This window comes from Mercenaria mercenaria, chromosome 13 (assembly GCF_021730395.1).
Source record: "Mercenaria mercenaria strain notata chromosome 13, MADL_Memer_1, whole genome shotgun sequence".
Lineage (NCBI taxonomy): Eukaryota > Metazoa > Mollusca > Bivalvia > Venerida > Veneridae > Mercenaria > Mercenaria mercenaria.
In genome coordinates this window covers 49350418-49374084 of record NC_069373.1, presented here as the reverse complement: position 1 = coordinate 49374084, position 23667 = coordinate 49350418, and the positions used below count along the sequence as shown (strand labels likewise).

Here is a 23667-nt window from a genome sequence, read left to right as displayed (position 1 = left end):
CACAGCAAAAGGACTCTGATGGGATCGTTTCGTCCACCTGCATACTTACCATCTTTAACACAATATATGTACTCAGATGAAACTTAAGTACACCATGCTCAAACATCAAGACATCGATTTACTCATCAAGTTCAGTACATGTATGTATCGCTAGAGATTAACGTAAGGAACTAAAGCCATTTTGCAGTATAAAGGAATATAACTCATATAAGTCTGGTCTGATAAGTCCACGTTGTTTTGTTATGGGGAATGTTAAAGCCAAGAAATGTTATAATTCTTCATGTATTAAACGTTCCACTTTCACAAGGGAAGAGCCATAAAGATTTCGTTTAAAAATTATGGTTTCTAGAATGCAATTTTGATATTCAGTGATGAATGTTTACAATTGAGTGTCCCAATATCACACCTGACCTTAAATTATCAAAGACAAACAATCTTAAGGTGATCAAGAAGAATATATTCTTCCAAGTGAGTGAAACAACTTTTCAATGATATGGCCTGATAATTTAGTTTTGATCCAAGTAAACAATTTGAGGCTCACATGGCGGGGATAACTTTTATTTATTCTGTCCCGTGACTTTGGAGCATGGCGGGGATAACTTTTATTTATACTGTCCCGTGACTTTGGAGCATGGCGGGGTAAAGAGTGAGGTTATATAGGTACAACATAAACCGGTTTAAGCTCCCCAGTGGTAGTTTTGCCACTTATCCTTTGAAGGCGGTGCCCCATTGTGTTTCATTATTTGTTTGTTTTGTCCTTGCGTATTTACTTTGTGTGTGTGTTGGTCGTGTGCGCGTGTGCGTGTGCGTGTGCGTGTGCGTGTGCGTGGTGGGTTTACGTTTGGGGAAGATGCATTTTTAGAACGTGGCTTTCCCTGTTAGATATTCATCCTTGTTTCGATACTGAGGTGCGGGTTGTATGCGTAATTAAATGTAATTCAGTCCTTTGTTGTTTATTTTTATTTTGAAAAATGTAATTACTCAATGCGAGATGTACATCTTTTCTTAGATCTTATTGTTTTTTTTGTTGTCTAACAGATTTTTCTGATGTCAACGGTTATTGGACTGATGGATCATGTGTGAACAGCAAGTTTGAATTTACAGATGAAAGAGAAATGCCAATGACGCAGGTGTCATTCTGGATAGAAAATGCACCTGACCAATTTGGGTCAAGCTGTGTACGTTTGAAAAAAGTCGACCAAGTGTATAGGTGGAACGACAGGGAATGTTACAGAAAATACCGTTTTATATGTCAATATTGACTGAAAAAACGGGTGAAAGTGGTTAAACCCAATGAAAAATTAAATAAATTAAATAAAAATCAACAATGTTATAAAGTCAAAATGTTTTTTATGATGTGAACAAATTTTATTTTGTTGGGTTTAACGTCGCACCGACACAATTATAGGTCATATGGCGACTTTCCAGCTTTGTTGGTGTAGGAAGACCCCAGGTGCCCCTCCGTGCATTATTTCATCACGGGCGGGCACCTTGGTAGAACCATCGACCTTCCGTAAGCCAGCTGGATGGCTTCCTCACATGAAGAATTCAACGCCCCGAGTGAGGCTCGAACCCACATCGATGGGTGGCAAGTGATTTGAAGTCAGCGACCTTAACCACTTGGCCACGGAGGCCCCACGATGTGAACAAAAGATTTAACCTTGTGTCTGTACCGCATCTGGTGTACACGTGCTGAAAATATTTTATACAGATCCATTTAAGGAATTATATACATTATTCTTCTTTGCATTTATTGATGAAGGAAACAAAGCATAAATGACACTTTTGTGGTATTTAGTAGTGGGATTAACTGAATGATCGTTCATAATGTTTCCGTGAATATTTGTACAAAATGTTTGAACAAGTTTTTAAAATTAGCTTTATATGCTAGACATTTAGCAGAAGTGAAATAATATTAAAATTTACAAACATTTTCTCCTTTGTGCGAAATATTTCATATGTATCAAAAAGGTAATACATGTATCCCTAAAATCCCATGTTCTATTGCGAATATTAGAAAGACATAAATATATGGGAACACAGAGTGACCCTTGTCTCAGATTTGTTTTTGTGTTGTTATAAAAGAGAATTTTTGTTGAAACTTTCTTTAGATATGCAAGCAGGCGTTACCATTGCATTCAGCAATTCGCCACACTATCTAGATGTTTTTAAAAGTACCGCAAAACATATTTGATAATATATTCAGTTTTCCTTACAAAACCTTAAAGTAGTCACAATTCTGTGACGTTATTCGCGATTGAATATACATGATGTATCAAGTGAGGTACATATGAATAGATTGTGCTTATTTTTTGCTTAGTCCTTTTACCTGTAAACGATAAATGAAATTTTAATTTCGTAAACACGTATATAACCGCCTCGATAGCCTAGTGGTAGAGCGTCCGCTTTGAGTGCGGGAGGTCGTGGGTTCGGTCCCCGGCCGCATCATACCAAAGACGTAAAAAATGGTACCAGTAGCTCCCTTGCTTGGCGCTCAGCATTAAAAGGAAATATCTCTCATACCCTCGTGGCGATGGATTCCATCAGGAATGAGGTGTCGAGAGTGATTAATATAAGTTGTGGAACTTCCTTCATAATCGACCTAAAATAAATTATGTATAAACTAAACACGTACTGCAAAACAACTTTCAATATATATGTATCAACTGTAATAAATGTGTTCTTTTATTGTTAAATGATTAATTATCCAGGCACTAACGTGTTTAGAATAAAAGGCTCGTAATGATCAAAAGAATAATTACTGAAGTAAGGGGAACTTTTCGTAGAAAAAATTGAATTATATCGTACGCGTTAGTCGTCCTGGGAATGCATCAAATACTTATTTGTTTGTTTTGGGCTTAACGCCGTTTTTCAACAGTATTTCAGTTATGTAACGGCGGGCAGTTAACATAACCAGTGTTCCTGGATTCTGTACCAGTACAAAAATCGCAAGTTCGAAGATACATGTCTTAAGGAGGTAGGTTACCTTGTTACCAGGGTAAGTTTAAATTAGTTGAACCCCAGCAATTTTTTGTATTTCGTATAATTTAATGTTTTAACTGCTACAATCTCAGTACAATTTTTATCCAGGTTTGAAGTACATGACCCTCCAAAGGTATTTTATATTGAAAGAAGAAGGAAAATACGGATATTTAACATTTTTCAGTGTATTTTGGTTTCAATGTTATCCGTAAAAGTCTGCATTTGATAATTTTACTAGTATGCGCGTTAGCTTTCTAATATAAGCTTAAATTGTATATGTTGCGGGGCTCGTGTTTCCATGATAACGCATTTTCTCTCATTTTTAAACTACTGTGTATGAAAACGGGGTTTTCCACGGCTTCTGTGCCATTCTGTTAATGACCAACATGGAATATTTGCCATGGGTAATATGATTAGCAAAATATCAAGCGCTTTACATGGTACCCTATTTTTCTTAAACTTTAAAGTAACCATGGCAACATAGATGTTTGAAATAACTTATATCATGCTTTTTATCGTAATTCCTTATAAAAATAAATAAATAAAATAAAATTATCTTTCATGTTAATGTAGCTTTAAAACATCTTATTTCTAACGTAAGTAATATTTTCGTGTTATTTGCATTTGTTTAAACAAATTTCACAGCTTAAAATACTTACAGCAGTACCCCTCGTCTGACATTTTTATGGAAAAATCGTTCTGCATGCTGCTATTATTCTCATGGATAGTGTTGAAATGCAAATAAAAAGCCGAAGCTGTGTTTCTTAAATAGACCTGCGTCAACGCTTTTGAATTTTACATTTAGATATAGAGGTCACGGGCTTCGGTTCCATGATAACATTAAATTCAAGAAACCACAATTTTCTACTGAAATTTGAACAATCTAGAGCTTAGTGTTAGTACATAAGTAACAAATTATCAACTGGAAAATAGGTATTACAAATCGAACTGCCCAGTTTTTATTTGAAAATGGCAGTAATAAGTAACCTTTCACCCAACTGTTTTCCCAATAACATTAGTTACCATGGATCATCAATTTTCTTACATTCCGCATAACATTTCAATATAACTACATAAAAGAAGCAAAATATTGATCATTATTCAGAGCGAAAGACTCATTAAAATATTTCAGCAAATAATGGCTGTCTAAAAATAGTTCAAATAAAGACAATGCACAGAATTACGTACTTTAAAAATAAAAGCTATTAATTTTACGCGGTAACTGACACGTAACGTCATGACGTCAGTGACGTCATTTTAAGGCAACAATGTTTTGAAGCGTTTCTGCGGCAATATATTCATCATTTCTGCATTATCAAACCATTAAGCATCAGATCGGAGGCAGATTCATGATTTCTTTTTAGAAGAATGGATATACAAACACATTTAGTTTGTCGTAAACGTCGTTGTAAATCGTCACGTTAGCTTCCGGTTGGACATGCGCACATTCAAATATTAAGGTAACCTACCTCCTTAACCACTTCTGTGCCAAGGCCGATTTTGGGCCGATTTTGTTTACTACGTTGAGTGCCAAGGGCCGATTTAGACCGATCTGAACTGAACATTTACGCTATTCTTTAGATGTAGGTGTAATTATTTTCCAAGCAGAAAAACATACTATCGTTTCTATGTTATACTGCTTAACAATCGTTATCGATTATAACTAGCAGGCGCTTTGTCAGGGATATCTGTTAAAAATAATAAGAATACAGAGATTATGTGCATAAAGTAAAAGAACTATTTTACAGGTCAGGTTAAAAAGTAAAAGCAGGAAGTTGAATTAGAATTGATAGAAGGGTGGTAGCTGCCCAACAAATACTTCTAAGTTGGGACTAGCTTGCAAAGACACAGGGAGACTGTTCCACAGACGTGTGCTTCCGAGAAAAAAGGAGTTTGCATGACAATGTGTCGTTGAATACGGTACCAAGTAGTTCAAGTTTCTATTAGGTCTAAGGTGGCTGTGGTCAACAAAAACAAGGTGTTGTTGGATCTTGTATAACATAGTAACTGAGCTGATCTTACGGCGTTGTTCTAGGGTTTGCCAGTTTAGTTCATTTATCATTTTGGAGACACTACTGGTGTAATTGTAGTCATTATAGACATATCTTGCTGCAGATCTTTGAACTTGCTCAATTTTATGGGTTAGGTATTTTTGCCATGGATGCCATATGGTGGAACAGTACTCTAACTGGGGTCTAACATAGGTTTTATATGCAACCTCTTTGACTCTTTTATTTGGGGTTTTGACATTACGTTTGAGGAATCTTAGGGAATTTGGGAATTTTTTGCTTTTGATGTTACATTATTGATATGATTGGTCCATGATAGGTCTTTACTAATGGTTACGCCTAAATGTTTGGCAGAATCAGCCGATTTTAACTCGATGTCATGCAGCTTATAACTGAATATTACAGGGTTTCTTTTGCGACTGATTCTTAGGATTTCGCACTTATCTGGATTGAATTCCAAGGACCAATCAGACTTCCAGGTTTCGAGACTGAAAAGGTCTTGCTGTAGGGCTTGGGCATCACTGTTTGATTTGACCGTAACATAGACTACTATATCATTTGCGAACAGCCTCACCTTGCCTTTAACACTTTCAGGCAGATCATTTATGTACGAGAGGAAGAGGCAAGGTCCGAGGACCGAGCCTTGTGGGACACCAGAGAGGACGGGGAGATTGTCTGAATTGTGACCTTCGACGACAACCTGCTGAGTGCGACCCTGAAGGAAGGACTTGACCCAAAAAGTGACCTGTGGATTGACACCTAGTCTTTGTAACTTGTGGACTAGTTTGTGATGATCTACCTTATCGAAAGCTTTGCTGAAGTCCATGACTATGATATCTATTTGTTGACCTTGTTCTAAGCTGTCACTGACTTCTTGGGAAAAACTTATTAGCTGGGTTTCACAGCTGTGTTTTGACCTGAAACCATGTTGATAGGGACTGAGAATGTTAAACTGATCATAGAAGGACATGATATTGGAAACAAGAATGTGTTCCATTAACTTTGAGGCAATACATGTGAGGGATATGGGGCGATAATTAGAGGGTTTACACTTAGGGCCTTTTTTATATGCAGGGGCAATGACTGCATGCTTCCAGTCATTGAGGACAATACCAGTATTGAGGGAGATTTGGAATATGTAGGTAAGGACAGGGGCTATTCCTAAGTACAGTTCCTTCAATAACCTAGGTGGCAGTTCATCTGGGCCAGAGGCTTTACTTGGATCCAGGCTTTTAAGGAGCTTTTCTACACCTTCCTGGGATATGTTGACCTTGGGCATGACTGGTTTATTTATAGGGGTTAGCAGTTGTTTGCATGACTGGGCGAGGCTTATGGGATGGGGCCGTGTGAAAACTGTCTCAAATTGCCGATTGAGTATGTTTGCGTTTCTATGGAAATGAAAACATAACGATCTTACTGGCATATCATGACGTCATTTTCGAGTTGACGTCACTTTAAAGACGTTAACGTAACAACAATTTCCGCCGAAATAATATACATATCGGTGGTTTGGGTGTTATAAAACTGATCGAAGAAACGTGATAAAATGACTATGACGCACGTTTTACGACGATCATGTAATAGAAAAATAAATAATTAAGATATTCTTTACTTCATTAAATCGAAATACGTAGAGCAAATTAAGAAATATCATGTTCATAAATAATTATCCAGTCTTGCATACCATTTAAAGGCACTGACCTCCAGATTTGGGTAAAAAATAATCTTTCTTTCAAATTGAAGCTTGGTCATATTATGAACATTAGAAAATGAATTTTTGGTTTCTAAAATTTTTTTAAAATTCCAAATCAAGAAAAAAAAAAGATGACCGCGTCGGGAATCGAACCCACGATAGCGGCGGCAATAAAAGACATTTTCCCGTCGTCGTAACCAATAGCGTTACAGCTGAATTAGTGAATACTGGCTTCAGAATATAGATATTTATAATCGAGACAGTTTACCTGGAGTAAAAGCGATTTTCTTCGTAAAAAGTAGTAAAAACAGCAAATTCTCATGTTTTTCCGTAACATAAAATTTGTCAGTAATTAAGTTTTAAAGCCTTCTTAAGAAATATAGCATTTATTACAAGATATCTAAAAAAAATAATTTTTGTTGTCGAACGATCTGGAGGCATGTCGCTTTAAAAAATAAGATATTACCTAATTAAAAGTCGAACAAAGTTCTTTTTAAATCAAAATATACGATAAGCACTGTCGGACTAGTGAGAGGATACAGGCAGGTACGTTTTAAGAAACAAACTAGAAGCATTAATATTTTACTGAAAATGTCCCTTTGACGCTCTGTGTGAGAAATTTCCCAAACTGTCGTGCACTGCCTTTGAAATGTCTCAGTTATACTATTGAATAAACTTGAAACCTATATCCTTTATAAGAGCTTGATGAATCTTTTTAGATAAAAAATAAATGTCATCATGAAATAAAGTGATACCTTCGTATGATTTTGTTGTTATGGTTACCAGTGTCTTCAGTTTGCCTAATGTTTACATTAATCAAAATTTAGAATATTTTTACAGACAGACCCTATAACATTGCATTTTGAGGCATTTTTGGCCGCTGACTTCGAATCACTTGTCCTTCACAGTTTCGGGTTCGGTTCGTAACCTCACTTAGGGTGTTGAATTATTTTATATGAGGAAGCCATCCAGCTGGCTAACGGAAGGTCAACGGTTTTACCCAGGCAGGTGCCCGTCCGTGCCTACAACATTGCATGACAGGGCACCTGGGTTTTTTCTCAACCATAAAAAGCTGGAGAGTCGCCAGTCATGGTATAAACAAGTGTGCGAATGTTTGGGACATTATGTTATAATTAGTAAATTAAGATATTATTATCATTGCATGTGTTGAAAATGATTTCAAACAACGCATACAACGCGCACTAAAGCACAGACAAACAGACAATAAAAAATTAAATAGAAAATTAATATAGTTTTACCTAATACTGGAAACCTGATTTTATTTCAAATGTCGAAATGAAAAAAAAGAAAAACAAAAAAAAAAAAACTATTAAACTATGATTTGTTTAGGTATTGAATACTATTAGGAAAATAAGTATGGCATGTCAAACGTTGCTCAATTATATATGTATGTTATACCGTGTTCACACTAGCAGAACGGTTTTATTTTTATTAGGCACTAATTGTCTATAATTGGTATTTGACATTCAAAACCCATCAAAATATAATCTAGTTTGCGTCCACACTAGGCAAAGAAATGTGGTTTAAATATATACATGCACTGTTGGAAGTTAACAAATATCTTGCAATAAGCAAAAAAGGTTACAAAGAATTGAGGCTAACAGAAACAAAAAGGGGTCATCAATATTTAAACTTCTGTGTTCATCTAAGAATTTCTGTTCATTCCATCTATTGTCCATTTTGAGCGTCAGCATGACTCCATATCGCAATTTAATGTTTTTGTTTCAACAACAGTCCAATTACTTTTGCCAGCCACAGCATCAATTGTTTGATACAAAAGAGAAACACATGGTATTCTTCCTCCAAAAGGTAAGATCTGTAGATCTGGGATTGTAAAACCAGTTAACCCACATTTGCGTTCACATTTGTAAAATAATGTAGCATTACTTATTAATGTAGTATTAAAACCACCTCCCGAGGTAGTTTTAATGCTTCATTACAGAAACCACTTGACTTCACGTTTAACACCACATATAGTGTAGACGCAAACGAGTTTAAAAAATAAACCCAAGTTAATGTAGGATTAAAAAACGTAGTCTGAACACGGTATTATTATTATTGTATGTTTGTTATTGTTATTCAATGTCTTGTCATTCATATTCTAAAAGTCATTATTGTTATTCTATATTTTGTTATTCTTATTGTATCTTTGATGGTGTTATTCAATGTCGTGTCATTCATATTCTAATAGTATAAATAGTATAAAGCATGGCTAAAATTCTCTCGATTATCATTTACTGTAACACGACAGTGTTTAAGCTCTTCGTTTTCAGGTTTATTTAAAGAAATCATAATAAAACACATTAAAAAGAAATAATACCATATCCGCTTTTAAAGACGAGAACAATGAAAAGTATTTACTTTATAATGATTATGCTCGCCCGAGAAGCTCTATATTCATATTCAGGAGCTCGGATCCTGGGCGGTACGTATCACGGCTCTCAGTGGTGATCGGCTAAAGTTCGTCGGTGGGGTGGGGGGGGGGGGGGGGGGGTACTGGTAAAAACACCGTAAATAACTTTAATGCTGGTGGGAAAAGTATCAGTAAACCAATAAAAATATCAACATATTTTTATCACACCATATGTAATTAGATCGCTTCTCAAAAATAGCATTGCATAAAGTCATTAAAATAGTTTTATTTTAGTTCTATGTTTATTGAAAGTACTACTATTGTTGATATTTTTTATTTAGTTAAGAATGTTATATCTAATATTATGTTTACAATGATTGTCATGGAGCTTTAGTTCCTAATTTCAATATAATTATATATTCAGAGTCATAACTATAATTGTCTGCGATATATCGTATTTATGTAAATAATTTCGAAAATCAGAAAGTGTCTTCCTTGGTTAGTAATTATAAATACAAAGTAAAATTAAAGCGATTGAGTGAATTTCAAACATTAATTCTTAACAAAAAGTCCGTGCAGTGTGTACAATATACAGAAAAGCAGTTAGTCACGCAATAAAAAATGTGATATGAAACAGAATTAATTAGCTGCATGTATTTCATATCATACTTGAAATGCTTATGATTTGTAAATTTGATATCTAATATGTATACATATACATTGCTATCTGTTCGTCTTGAGGTTGTACTTTAAGGGCAAAAGAAAAATGAAAGCAAAATATTAAGACAAAATTCAATCTGTTAAAATTATTTTTCAAATGATACACAACTCATAATAGATTGAAGGGGTAATTAATTATCTTGCTCAAAATTTTAAATATCCTCAAAGCAGCGGATATATTTTGAAAGAGTTTTGGTGACGTGTTTTAGTAGAGTAATCATGGTAGGGGAGGTCAAGTGTGTAAATCATACGCTACCACAACAGTTATTAATATTAAAATGTGTTTATCATATATCGAACGTAAATTCCGATCAGCTTACGATGCAAATCGCCATACGACCAAATATACAGACGAAATATTTACATGTCTTTTTTTTTTTTTACGCAACGTAAAAATATCTTGTTTCACAGGTTACCCAACGGTTCTCGGCATTCGCGCATGTTCTGTCTTCTGTACATCATAATAAAGTGTTTTCATAGTTTTATGTCCGCACAATTTCACTCGGATTTTTCACAAAAGAGAAAAACTTTCTGTCCTTCTCCCTAATTAAGAGTGATCGGAATATGCATGTTGAAGCTGACAGTTATATATATGATTTACCCAAGAACGAACCCACGTCCCGAGAAACAAGTACACTGTATTGCCACAGTATTCATTTTTCACTATTCATTAAATGCTAGACATTTAGAATTACCTGCTTTTATTAAATATGTTTCAGTATGTATTTGATTAAATATACGATTTCTTTTAAAGATTACCGCATTTTACAATTTAAGAATTGGATGCACACATGAAGAATATCTCCACCTAAATTTTCATTTAAAATTATGGTTTTCGTGTATAAAAATTCAATGCATCAGTAAAACTTTATATAAACATTATAGCCATTTGGAAATATAAATCTGCGTGTTTCGTAAGAAGAACTGGTTAATTTTAAGACTTCGTTGAATGTCTAACGGTATTCTTATTGAAATATGGCAGTCATTTTGAAAATCAAAAATGGCTGCCAAATTTGTGTTGTAAGTGCATAATTATATTAAAGTTACCAGCGCGGAAGCCATCTGGCCTAGTCGCGCAATGGCGGACTAGTTTTTGAACTTGACATGGCCGCAGAGGTCTAAATTAAAGCTGTTTTCTGTTTATATTTCATTGTTGATGTAGTTTTTGACATCTTGATAGAAGAAATGGGAGAGGAGATTGTATTTGGTGAAGTGAAACTCAATTTTAGTATGAGTAGTACTTCAAGGTTACAGCAGTGTGAGTTTGATGTGATTTTACGGTTAGCAAATGTGACATGAGAAATCTCTCTTAGAAGATACATGAACCCTCTCTTCATTTTATATCAGTTTTATCAAAACTCTTTAAAATGAGGTAAGGATTTGTTCTCTGAAATGGGTCTAGCTATGTTTGGTAGCTCTTTAAAAATGAAATGTTTTATATAGAATATATAGGGAATACTATTAAGTGTAGTGTGACCTAAAAATATTACCAACGGAATTCTTTATAGGCGATACATAACTTATCATAAAAATCTTTTTAAAAAAAATATAAGGAAAAGATCCACAGGATTACAATTCTCAAAAGACTATTAGGACAATGTCCATGATCCAGGATCTTACGAAAGTTTTAAAAGCTTCCCAATAAAAGTCAGGTAGTGATATTCATTGACGTAAAGCTTTTCCTTTATCATGTTTATGTATATTTTCACAAGATCTTTTTGTTTACATATCGTGACAGTTCGTAGGTCAGAAACCACCAAAAAAAGTACAGGGAATAAGGTAACATTAATCCGTTCTGACTGGTCAGTAATGTAAACAAAAAAAGTGATTTTTATTTTCAAAATTGAATTTTTACTGTAATAACAGTATATTATTATACATTTTGACAAACTAAGTATGAATGACCCAACATTTTTTTTCTGACAGCATTTACAAAGAGGTCATTTAACGTTAAAATGTAACACCTCAATGCCCAGTTGTTCGAAACTTTAACAGTTGATTAAGCTAACAGTCGATTAAAGTAATATTTCAACATTTTAGAAAACTAAGAAAAACAAATGTATGACTTAAGGATTATGAACACTAAAACGTATTTACGGTAAAATTAAAACATCGTACTAGTGTTTCCTACCAAGACTAGTATTTTGAATCAAAATTTAACAGGCGATTAGTTTAACAGTCTGTTAAAGTTTCGAACAACTGGGCCCTGGTCTATAAATTTTAGTTTTAATCCATTGACCAGACTGACGCCTTTTCGCCATTAATTGCATCACATATATTCTAGTACCAGTTTTAAACATTTTATTATTATTCTAACTCGACCCGTCGCATATATATAAATACTTAGGGGGACCATCTATAACTTCAAATCACTTGCCCCTCATCGATGTAGGTTCGAGTCTCACTCGGGGCGTTGATTCTGCATATGAGGAAGCCATCCAGCTGGCTTACGGAAGGTCGGTGTCCGCTCGTGACGAAATAGTGCACGGAGGGGCACCTGGGGTCTTCCTCCACCATCAAAGCTGAAAAGTCCCCATGATCTATAATTGTGTTGGTGCGACATTAAACCCAACAAAATTAATAAATAAATGTAACTATTCTACGATAAAGTATACGGGCAACGCGTGCGGTAAATGACTAACGAACGACGTGACGTAATTGTAAACAATCAAACTCCGCACAGCGATTTGATTGGATAAGCTCCGTTTTCAAATCACAGGTTATCACGTGACGATCATATGATTTTATGGGGAAAAAAAGATCTGAATTATATTTTATTATCTAAATTTTCATAAATTCATTATAGTGCATCGGCAGTGTAAAAAATACAGAAATAAACAATTTAAATTTTCATCAAAATTGAGAAAATGCCTTGTGGTGACAGTGGTAACTGTAACTGACATTAACAAAGTTGCGGGGCGATATTTTGCGGGGCGGTGGTATAAGAGCGAGCAAATAATTAAACTACTGGTATCTGTTTTATTTTTTTTTTTCAATTTGTAATCATTGAAATAGAATAAATAAGCTCTAATTACATGTTCAATATTGGTTTTTAGATGATCATTAGCTCCTACAGCCTAACCCCTCTTACCCTTTGATTTTTATTGCATGTTTGGCATTTTTATTTTTTTCATTTTCTCGGATAATCTGCAGGCCCGGGCCTGCAGTGCCTTATAGAAGCTAAGCCACTGACTACACTGTTATATTTATCCAAAGTCGCCGTAACGGATCTAAACACACCGCTGTGTATTTGATATATTTTAATAGAAAAACAAAACAAAGAAACAAGGCAAGTAACTATTTTAAACAGTATTACTACAGACTAAATAGTAAGCAAGAATTTATTGAAAGAGGAACTGTTTACATAAAGTGTACTGTTGTCATTCTCACTGCCAAGTCCGATCATTATAGTTTACGTTTATCCATTGTTTACATAAAGTGTACTGTTGTCATTCTCACTGCCAAGTAAATCTAGAGCATTCTTGATTATTTTTTCCCATTTTTCATCTTCTCCTTCAGGCACGTCTGGAATTAGAAGACAACACAATTATTCTTGTTGGAAAGAATTTATCAAAATCCAGTTTTAAAATGCCACAATAGGCCAAAAGAAATCTGGAATGACTTTCCATAAGACATAAAAAATTCTACAGTTTACATATTCATTTGTCTTTAAACAAATACTAAAACTACATGCTGAATGGTTTTGACAAAACAAAAAGGAACACTTTTACTACTTCATAAACTATTAAGACAGTGACCAGGTTAATTTTTCTCATTTTTCAAGATATAGAGGATATTTGTTTGCTTTAGTGTAAGATCGAAATATATTTCACCGAGTGAACACACTATAATATTTTCAGCCACGAGTGAAAATGTAAATTATGGTGTTCACGAGTGAAATATATTTCGATCTTACACTGAAACAAACAAATTTTCTATTTATCTTATGTATTTTTAATGGTTTAAATCAAATTATATCCAGTTGGTCCGCGCAACGTCACGTGCATCGCATCATGACGTCATAATATCGTGACGTCAGAATATCTTTGTAGAAAAAATGTAAATAGTTTTATTATGTTTCCTGATTATTTTTACATTTATTTATAATAGAAGGTAAATATTTATGATCCTGTTATTATTTTTATACATTTATACCTTTACTGAAGAATATTTTGCAAGGAATTTTCTATCATTTAGATCTATAATTCGTATTATTTCTTATTCAAGTGTAGTTCCGTAGATCTACCATTGAAAAATAAAAATGATATTTTCACTGTTTGAAACAGTGAAAATATCAATTTTATTTCACTGATAAATTTCAGTATTTCACCGAAGAGCATAAAATAAAAAAACTTTATACATTCATAAGAAAGTATAATTCTAGCAAATAATGGTGAGAAACGTGTGTGTCGCAGTTATTCATTAAGTCTCTTAGTCTAGACCTTTCAAACAGATTGATAGTTTAAATGGGGATACCGTTTAATATCTAAGAAGAAAAAACATATGACAATGTGTATTTAGTGATCCATTTACGGTTAGAAACAGGTTAGGTGGCTGAAATTATGGAGGTGGTGTTACATAATTTTAATCATTGATTCTCCACTAAACATGCAAATTAAAATTGTGAGAAAACCAAATAATGAAATTTTCACAAAGTAACTTTGAAGAACTTTATTTTGAGTCTGAATGCATATATGACATTGAACAAGTACTAGATTTTCTTAGCTCTATCAGAAAAAGTCAGTATTTAGGTTGGAATTAAGTCACCTAGAATTCAAATTTCGCTTAATATAGATACGTTACTTAATTTTTGCTTAACTTCAGGCGCATATTTAATGTCATGGGTATATATATTTCCTATTTAGCATTTGGTTTACACACTTACAACTATTCTGTATTAAGGTAGTTCAAAATCGATGGAAAAATATACATTTTATAAAAAATATTTCTGGTTTTCATAAGCGTACCAAATAATGTTATTTTTTCATTTTCGTATTGGTCAAAGCTGTATCCTTTGTTTATAATATACACAAATTAAGCTGTAATATCCAGTGATTAGATCGATTTGCCATGCCTATATGCCGACATAGTTCAGCCTGAACAAACATATATATATATATCTTCAGATCTCTATCTGTAAACAAAGGTCATAAAATAGTAACGTATCTATTCGAACAATAATGTTAATATCGAAAAATATGAAACATTACGAACATGAACAACAACACAAATTAACTGGCTAACAATGTAAGACTACTCAATGTGAGTCTTAAGAAATTGTTTTAGAATCAGAAACCGACATATACTGTCATATATAATGTTATCAGTGTTGGTAACGTATCTATTCATATTGTCTATTTTTTCATCAACGCAAATTTAGCTTCAATTAGTTCTCTTGTACCGTCTGCAATGACAAAGGATCGTTTCGATCTACCAATAGCTGTTGGAGGGACTATATTGCAGATTACTTTATTGAAGGGAACCCATAAATCATCGGAGGGGTTTGGCCACTTATATGTTACGCCCTTTTTGGTGACCACATCAGCCATGGAGTTAACGAAAATGTCAGAGTCTTTAACATCAACATCTATTACTTGTCCTATGAACCATTTCTTGTTGTACACTGCGGCTATATAAGTGCCAATCTCAGGTGGTTCGAACTCCATATCTATCGCCGTTCCCGCATCAACTACTTCTGTAGTCTCCATTGGCTCATGCACTTCTGAAATGACAACATAAACACTATTAATTATCAAAGATACTTGATATATTATTTTATAAATGTAATAAGTTAAAGAAAAAACCTGTTCAGTTACTTTTTACACAAAATAATTATCCTGGTAGACATCTTTATTTTTTTTATTGTGTTAATACCTTGAATCAAGAGACTACCGTCAGCTATTAAGTTAATGCGATAATATGTGTACTCGTTTTAGGGAATATTTCACATTAATATATTTGATTACTGAAAAGCATGGTTATCCGATATTAAAATAATTATGCTACACTTAAAGAACAAATCTATTTACTCTTAAAAGAATTTGGTTAAGTTATTGTACCTAATGGTTCGACAGTGGCGGCTTGTTGGTTGGTTGTAAGCTGATATTTACTCCAACTTTCACACAAAGACCCAGTCAGACACTGAAAACAGTAACATGAAACATCTCTGGTGTACACCGATGACCTGTCAGCAGGAACAACTGCGTGTAATCTCATGGTACCGGGGATAGGATCTGTATTTCTCTCTCTGATCAAAGCATCTGCTGCATCATACTCTTCATGTGTATAAAAAATATACTTGATTTTCTTTTCGTGCAGCGAAGCCCATTCATAAAACTCGGATGCATCTTGAATGGAGACCTTTCCCTGTTTCACAGCGTCTGATGCCTGTCGCTTAGCTGACCCGCCAATTCCGTCGCAGGGACCTTTGCCGTGCCCACTTTCAAAGTAGTTCCATACTGCCTTTACGCCAAACATGTCTTCATGTCTACAAAGTATATCAAAAATGTATCGGTTACGGTATTGTGAAGTTGGCGAGTCTGTCCAATAGTGCATCTTTGTTACATTTGGGAAATCTGTCTTGACCAGTGGAACTAACTTTTGTATGATAGCCACCACAGCTCGGGAATTATGATGATTAACATCTGATATGAACACATAGTTTTTGTGTTCAAGTTCACCGCTCGGCGATTTCTGATGTGCTACAACTGGGTGCAAGTCACGTTGGTAGAATTCCAGTATGCGCTTTGAATTTCATCTGCGCTCTGACAGGCAAAGTTTTCAGCAAAGTCCATTTGTATCACGACCTCGTTCATTGGAAGATTAGCCTTTAGTTCTGCGATAGATCTGTACTGGTGACGCACACGCTCAACATGCTGTAAAAACAAATCATACTGTTTTGTCATAGTTGCTATGAAGTCCGTCAGCTTCTGTGTTGTTTTCACAATGCGCATACGATTCTTTCCGTCTTTGCATACTACCCTCTGCCATGACTCAAATTCAACATCCTCTGCTGTTATATTGGAGAGGAGAGTTGTCATATGTTCCATATCCACTGTTTGCTGGCGACTTCTGGATTAGGGCTGATATTAACATTGACAGATCGCAGACATTTTAGTTTTAATGCCATGTTTTGGTGACTTGTACAGAGGCAGGTGTTTCTTGAAATCAAGCTTGTCAGTTTTACATGTTGCGGCCGTAGTTTGCAAAACTGAGAAAGCGAACATTTCATTCCTTGTGATTCGGCACAAAATTTTTCATGTAGGTTTGACAAGTAATCATTTAAGATTCGTGTTTGTTTCTTTTGTCCATCGCTTTTGGAAACATCTTGTTTGCCTGGCATGCATCTACTCACGTCATCTCTTTCGTAAAAATCCTTGACCTCCTCCTTAAGACGTTCTTGTTCTTTGTTTTTTCTAAATCGTTTTGTAAACTCCACCCTTTTCTCAGTATCGTTCAGTCTACCAACTCTTACACCAGTCTTCTTTTTAAGAAGAGATAAACATCTATACTTTTTCACAATTCTGCCACTGAATACCTTCTTTATAACTCTGCGTTTTGATTGTTGTGGGTTTTTCTCTACTACTTCTTGTATTTCTGAGCATACTGTATTCCCCATAACGAGTTTTCTAACAATTGATTTCGGTAAAGACCTCGGTGTCAAACCTGCCTCTCTGATGTCATGGTGTGCTTTACTCTTGGGTGTTAAACTTTCTACAGGAATAGTATCATTCTCGTCAGTTTTGTTAGTTTGCTCATTTTTCATTCTTTGGCAACGTTTCTTATATTTCCATGTCATTTTCTGCCATTTATCGCATTCACTCTTTAACCTATTTGTCTCAGATCTTGCTGCTGATAAAGCTGTTTTGCGCCTTTTCTTCATTGAGCTGCTGCTTCGCCTTCTAAAGTCAAACCGAACAAGCAGTTCTTCATTTGAAGTACCTGACCGTGTAACTAATGGTGATCCTATTGTTAATGCACTACTACTTGTAACAACATTATCATTTGAACTGCTTATATCTGATGACTGCACCAAGTTAGCTTCTTCTACATTTTGATTTCGGCAATTTCTTTTCATTTCTTTCATCTTGGATCTGTATTTTGCACAGTACATTTTAGCTGCTTCGTTTTTCTCCTTACGTTTTTGAGGTTTCATTACGCTGGCTGGTGTTCTGTATTGCCTCTGTCTCACTCGTTCTTTTTCTAGGAATGTACTGTTTAGTTGTTTCTTCCTTTCTCTGTATTGCCGCTGTATTTCAGCTCTTGATTTTGCCATGTTTTCTGAAAAACAATAAGATTTAGATATAATTCATTCTGCTACTTATATGTAAATAACAATATGACGTGAACAATGTTCATGTTTATCTGAATTAAAGCCACTTGCAAGCCTCGTTTCTGATTTTAAGATGTAATTTATATTACATATTATCTTATTTTATATTTTTTTTATAATCTATTCAAAAATAGAAAACAATATTCCATAGTATTCTTCAATAAATTACATCACTAAGTATAGAATAGATACGTTATCATGAACAATAGATACGTTACCCACAGTTGAATGTACATAGTTCTTTTATCTCACTACAGACCATGGTTATAAAGTACGAACATTAAATTATATGCATTACTTAAAGTAATAGGGTAAATAAATGATTTATTTTTTTAAGTTTGGTTCACAAAATATGAAGAAAAAGTACACTTACCGTATTATCCAGATTCACGTCGATTTAATATCCAGGTTTTGTATACAAAATGGCGTTCAAAACAACACGGGTCATCGCACTCACATTGTGACGTAAAATATTCGTATGACGTCATTAAGTCGCGTGAAATAGTCAATTAAGAGTTTACTTAATTGAAATCGGTAACGTATCTATCTGTAACGTATCTGTTTGCCAAAAAACAAAAGTGAATCTGAAGATCCTTTATTATTGTCGGATTTATTAAAAAATGTTAAATCACTAGAAAATACACGGACAATTACTGTGTTTAAATATTTTTAATGTGCTTGTAATGGTGAATGATTTTCAGTAAGAAATGGTGGTAACGTATCTATTTAGAATTTAATAATTAATTGTATCGTGTCCATTATGAGAAAATATTGTAGCTTTAGCAATTAAATGGTTGGCAAAACAGTTGGCGTATGGTAAAATATAATAACTTACGGTTTTGAAAACATAATATTAAATCACAAAAGGGTCATATATGTGGTTTTCTGGTCTCTCTGAAGTTTAGTAACGTATCTATCCAGTGTTTAAGGGACAAGAATTTAAGATGCACATTTCATAAATAAGATGGTTGATCCTTAGAAAATGCCTTTTCACTCAATCTTTGACACAGTATGGTAAGGAAAAAAGTTAATTTTCATCATACCTAAGGGTAATACGGCTTTATTCAAATGCAAATGTATGCTTTCGAGCGGGGGACAAGGGGCAATTGGCCATATCAAGAAGATTAAGAAGATGTACTTTTCACAAATATGTCATGCACATGATATTTAAATGTGATTTTACCCACAGTACGTTTGTTTTATGTTTATAAATAGTTCAACATATTTTGTTACAGTTGTGTTAGCTGAAACGCTCGTGGGACTGAATTTTCACTTAATTTTAATATTTAGTGGAGAATCAATGTAATATCAAAAGACCTAGAACGACCCACTTTTTTAAACAGTTATGACAGAAAAGAACATACAAACTATTCACTTTTACAGTTAGATTTTTCACCACAAAAAATAAACATTCTGCATAACTGAGGCCCCGGTATAGTTTTTAATATAACTAAAATATAAGCATCTGGGAAAAAAATATTACTTCAAAAAATATCTATACTACCAGAATAAAGCCCAAAAATGTTAAAATGTATTAATAAAACTAAATAGAAAAACTCTAACCAGTATATCGCGCAAATGTTACTTTTTGCTATAGTAACTATTCTACGTGTAAACTTAATTCATGAATTATTGGTGCAAGAGTTATAGTATTTATGTTACATGATGTAGATTATTATGAAGAACTGTTTCAACACTGAAGCAAACACGTTTAGCACCTAGAGAGACAAAGTGAAAGCGCATCAAAACTTTAACCAACGCAGGGTGACTGAAATAGTTCTCAATACATTTCTTATAGTTCAGGAAAAATCTAGAATCATGCAGTGTTGTTATTTATTCAGCGACTCTGACATAGTCATCAGTAATAGGTTTGGTAATACAGCAACCTCTTATTCGTCTCACACATACAGTAAGCTATCCGAAATGATATGCAAAGTGTATGTTACACTTGTACAAGTACGAGCAACAACGAGAACATTTTTAATGCCCATATTAAATACGTACTTGCATATACTTTCACTTCACAAAGGTGAAAGAAAGTGTTTGCATACTGGTCAAGTTTCACATATCTCGCTGTAACGCCATCTGGTATTTTAATGACCTCACAGTCGTGATTAGTAATTTTATCAAGCCAGCTCACTTGTCGGTAACTGTGCCATGTAAAATTACTCACGGATATTCTAATGTTTCTGGCTCGATCCGCTGAAATACGAAAATAGACATATATTTAGTATAATTCTTGCTATTTGATCGACCTAATCCATATCAAACAGGAATTTTCGTTGGTTTGTGTACACTACGGTAGCGCTTCATTGAGGTTAGACGAAAGTAGTGAGGTCACTGTATGTACAAAATGTAGGAAGAATTATTTCTCTGTAATAATGTAAAATTGATGGGAAAATTTTCTGAGGCCAGGATTTTATATATCATGAATCGCTTGTTTGTATAACCATTTACTAAACAGTTGCTAATGTTTCAAACTGTCATCACTGAGGTGTAAATAACATCGTATTTGAAATCATTACTGATCAATTTAGAATTAATCTATATTTCAAATTGCTATGCAATGGTATAAATATATCCTACAGGAAATCCAGTAAGTTGAGTGAATATCATGTTAAAGTTTTTCATATATACACATTTGTTTTGTCAGTGTACCGTTTTCATCCATGTAAAATGTATTTGGCTTACTTTCCTCATTTTTCACCACTGTTCGTTTATAATATATATATGTGTGACACTGTGGGCTTGTAGCCCAGTGGAGTATATTTGAATAAACTCTACAACTCTAAACTCTGTTACTTAAATACATCTTAACAGTTTTTAAACGAATTTATTAAGAAGAAAAAGGTAACTAGTATAAAAACAAGAGTTGTCCGTAAGACAGCCAGTGCTCGACTATTCGAACCGTTGTCCCAGAAGCAGGAATATTACCCTAAATGTTAAAATATCTATAGAGTTTCAATCCAATATCTGCATTAGTTATGGAGATAGTAACAATGCAAAACTGTAACCAGAAGTTTTAAGTTCAAAAGGGGACATGATTTGGCCAAAATGCATGTCAGAGTTATGGGACTTGATGCAATCAACTAGCTTTATAACCCCAAAGACACATGTGAAGTTTCAATTTATTATTTGCATTTGTTTTGCAGATAGTAACTTGCATAAAACTTTAACAAGAATTTTCTAAGTCCAAAAGGGAGCATAATTTGCCCAAAATACATGTCAAAGTTATGGGACTTGACCCGGTGAGTTGGTAATTGATCTAGAAAAAGAAAAAATAAGTTTCAAATCTATATGCCTTTAAGTAATAGCTATATGTACTTGTACGCAAAACTTTAACTAGTATTTTCTAAGTCCAAAAGGGGGCATAATTTGGCCAAAATAAATGTCAGAGTTATGGGACTTGATGCTGTCATCTAGTTTCATAACCCCGAAGACACATGTGAAGTTTCAATTCAATATCTGCATTAGTTTTGGAGATAGTAACTTGCATATAAAAATTAAACCATGATGATGAGTCCAAAAGGAGGCATAATTTGCCCAAAATACATGTCAGAGTTAAGGGACTTGACCTAGTGAGGTTGATAATTAACCTAGAAAAAGAAAAAAATAAGTTTCAAAGCTATATGCCTTTAAATGATAGCCATATGTACTTGCATGCAAAACTTTAACCAGGCTTTTCTAATAAAAGGGGGCATATTTTAGCCAAAATGCATATCAGATTTATAGGACTTGATGCTATCATCTAGTTTCATAACCCCGAAGACACATGTGAAGTTTCAATTCAATATCTGCATTAGTTTTGGAGATAGTAACTTGCATGTAAAACTTTAACCAGGATTTTCTAAGTCCAAAAGGGGGCATAATTTGGCCAAAATACATGTCAGAGTTATGGGACTAGATCCAGTGAGGTTGGTAATTGACCTAGGAAAAGAAAAAATAAGTTTAAAAGCTATATGCCTTTAAATGATAGCCATATGTACTTGCATGCATAACTTTAACCAAGGTGTGACGCCGACGCCGACGCCGACACCATAGCCGACGCCGACGCCAGGGTGAGTAGAATAGCTAGACTACTCTTCGAATAGTCGAGCTAATAAAAAATCATGTTATTTAACTTGGTTATGTAAGAAAGATTGTTCGCAAGGAAACCTTGTGTAAAGTTTAAATCCAAAACTGGTATATAACTGAGGAAAAACTTGATAGTTCCCCACAAAATTTTAACCAAATTAAAAAGGGCGTCATAATTTACATTCTGATATGAGTAACTATGCTGTAACTGTGCATTCGGGCGATTATACGTCGTACAAGTAATTTTACTCGGGCTGCGCCCTCTTGAAATCATTATAGTTTACCAATTATTTTCATATATGTGGCTGGAAAACACCCACGTAGGCATTTCGTGAAGATGAAAGGTTTATGTGTTATATGTGAAGTATATGATATAAGTAGTTCATTGATGCCGGTAGTCACAATTCTTAGGTCAAATTAAGGTCAAGAAATTAGGTCAAAGGTCATTAAGTGCGGTTTTTATTAATTTCACTTATACGGCATCATATCTTCGCCATTTTGATGAAATAAGTGAGCAAAAATGGTATTTGATTAAAGCCAATGTATTCAGCTATTAAATAAAATCACTATGTGCAAATTAGCTCACTTGCATACTAACTAATATTAATGAAAGCGACAAAATCGTACAAAATTACGATAAAAATTGGCATGTATGTACAGCTGTATAATACTTATTCTTTTATATATAATTTTCATGATTTAAAAAACAGAAAGGTAGCAAATGATATGTGGGATACACATTTCTTGATAAACGCAACTGTTTTTATTACCATCATGTGTGTTTTATGTGTAGATACTGCTAGAAGTGGGTGGGCTGAGTTGACTTCTGACCAACAGCTTTTTTTAGAACAATTGTGTAGTTGTTTTCACAAAAGCAAGGCAATTCTTTTGTATTAGTACATATCTACCAGCTATTTCAAACTGCGAACCTGTGAACCTATGTCAACACAGCTAATTGGCTGCCATTTTTTTTCAAAATGGCGACCAAAACAACCACCAAAGGTAGGTATGTTCAAAAGTATGCATATATATGAGCGTTTACATAAGTTTTAATGTAATTTATTGCAATATTAAGATTGATAAAAACAATTGATAATAAGACCATACCAAAATGGCTGCCAAATGTCAATGTGTTAAGGTTTCTTTGCATACATTATAGAGTTTAAATAGTTGTTTTATGTAGTTTAGCACAGTATTGTGATTGAAAAACATTACTGTTTTAAATCAGGTTGACACCATCTCAGCCAACCAATAAGACAGCCACTTTTCACAATGGCCGTCAAGAAGTCAGTATGTTCAGTTTTTCTAATATACTGGAGAATGTACAGAAGGTTTTATGTAAGGTTTTGCAGTATTTTGACGGATAATTAAACAATATACTATTTAAAACATGCATTGGGTTTACAGACAGGATAGCCTAAATTGGTATCAATAGTATACTTGGTATATCGACTGGGCACTAAATGTATCAAGTGGTATAGAG

General features: G+C 34.1%; 1 protein-coding gene and 1 long non-coding RNA gene across 2 annotated transcripts in view; one reads left to right on the top strand and one right to left on the bottom strand.

Moving 5' to 3' along the window:
• The window catches only part of LOC123530335 (uncharacterized), a 66723-nt gene extending 55646 nt beyond the window's left edge, over nucleotides 1-11077 (top strand). Inside the window, exon 15 of the mRNA XM_053520883.1 lies at nucleotides 10941-11077. Within this exon, the coding sequence (XP_053376858.1) occupies nucleotides 10941-11077 (137 nt within the window). The remainder of the gene's footprint in view (nucleotides 1-10940) is intronic.
• A 1999-nt stretch (nucleotides 11078-13076) lies between these two features.
• Nucleotides 13077-20306, bottom strand: LOC128547915 (uncharacterized). Its single transcript, XR_008366771.1, has 2 exons — nucleotides 20115-20306; nucleotides 13077-13303 (listed from the first exon to the last, which is right to left on the bottom strand). It is a non-coding gene; the product is annotated as an uncharacterized LOC128547915 (long non-coding RNA).
• Between the last annotated feature and the right edge of the window lie 3361 nt (nucleotides 20307-23667).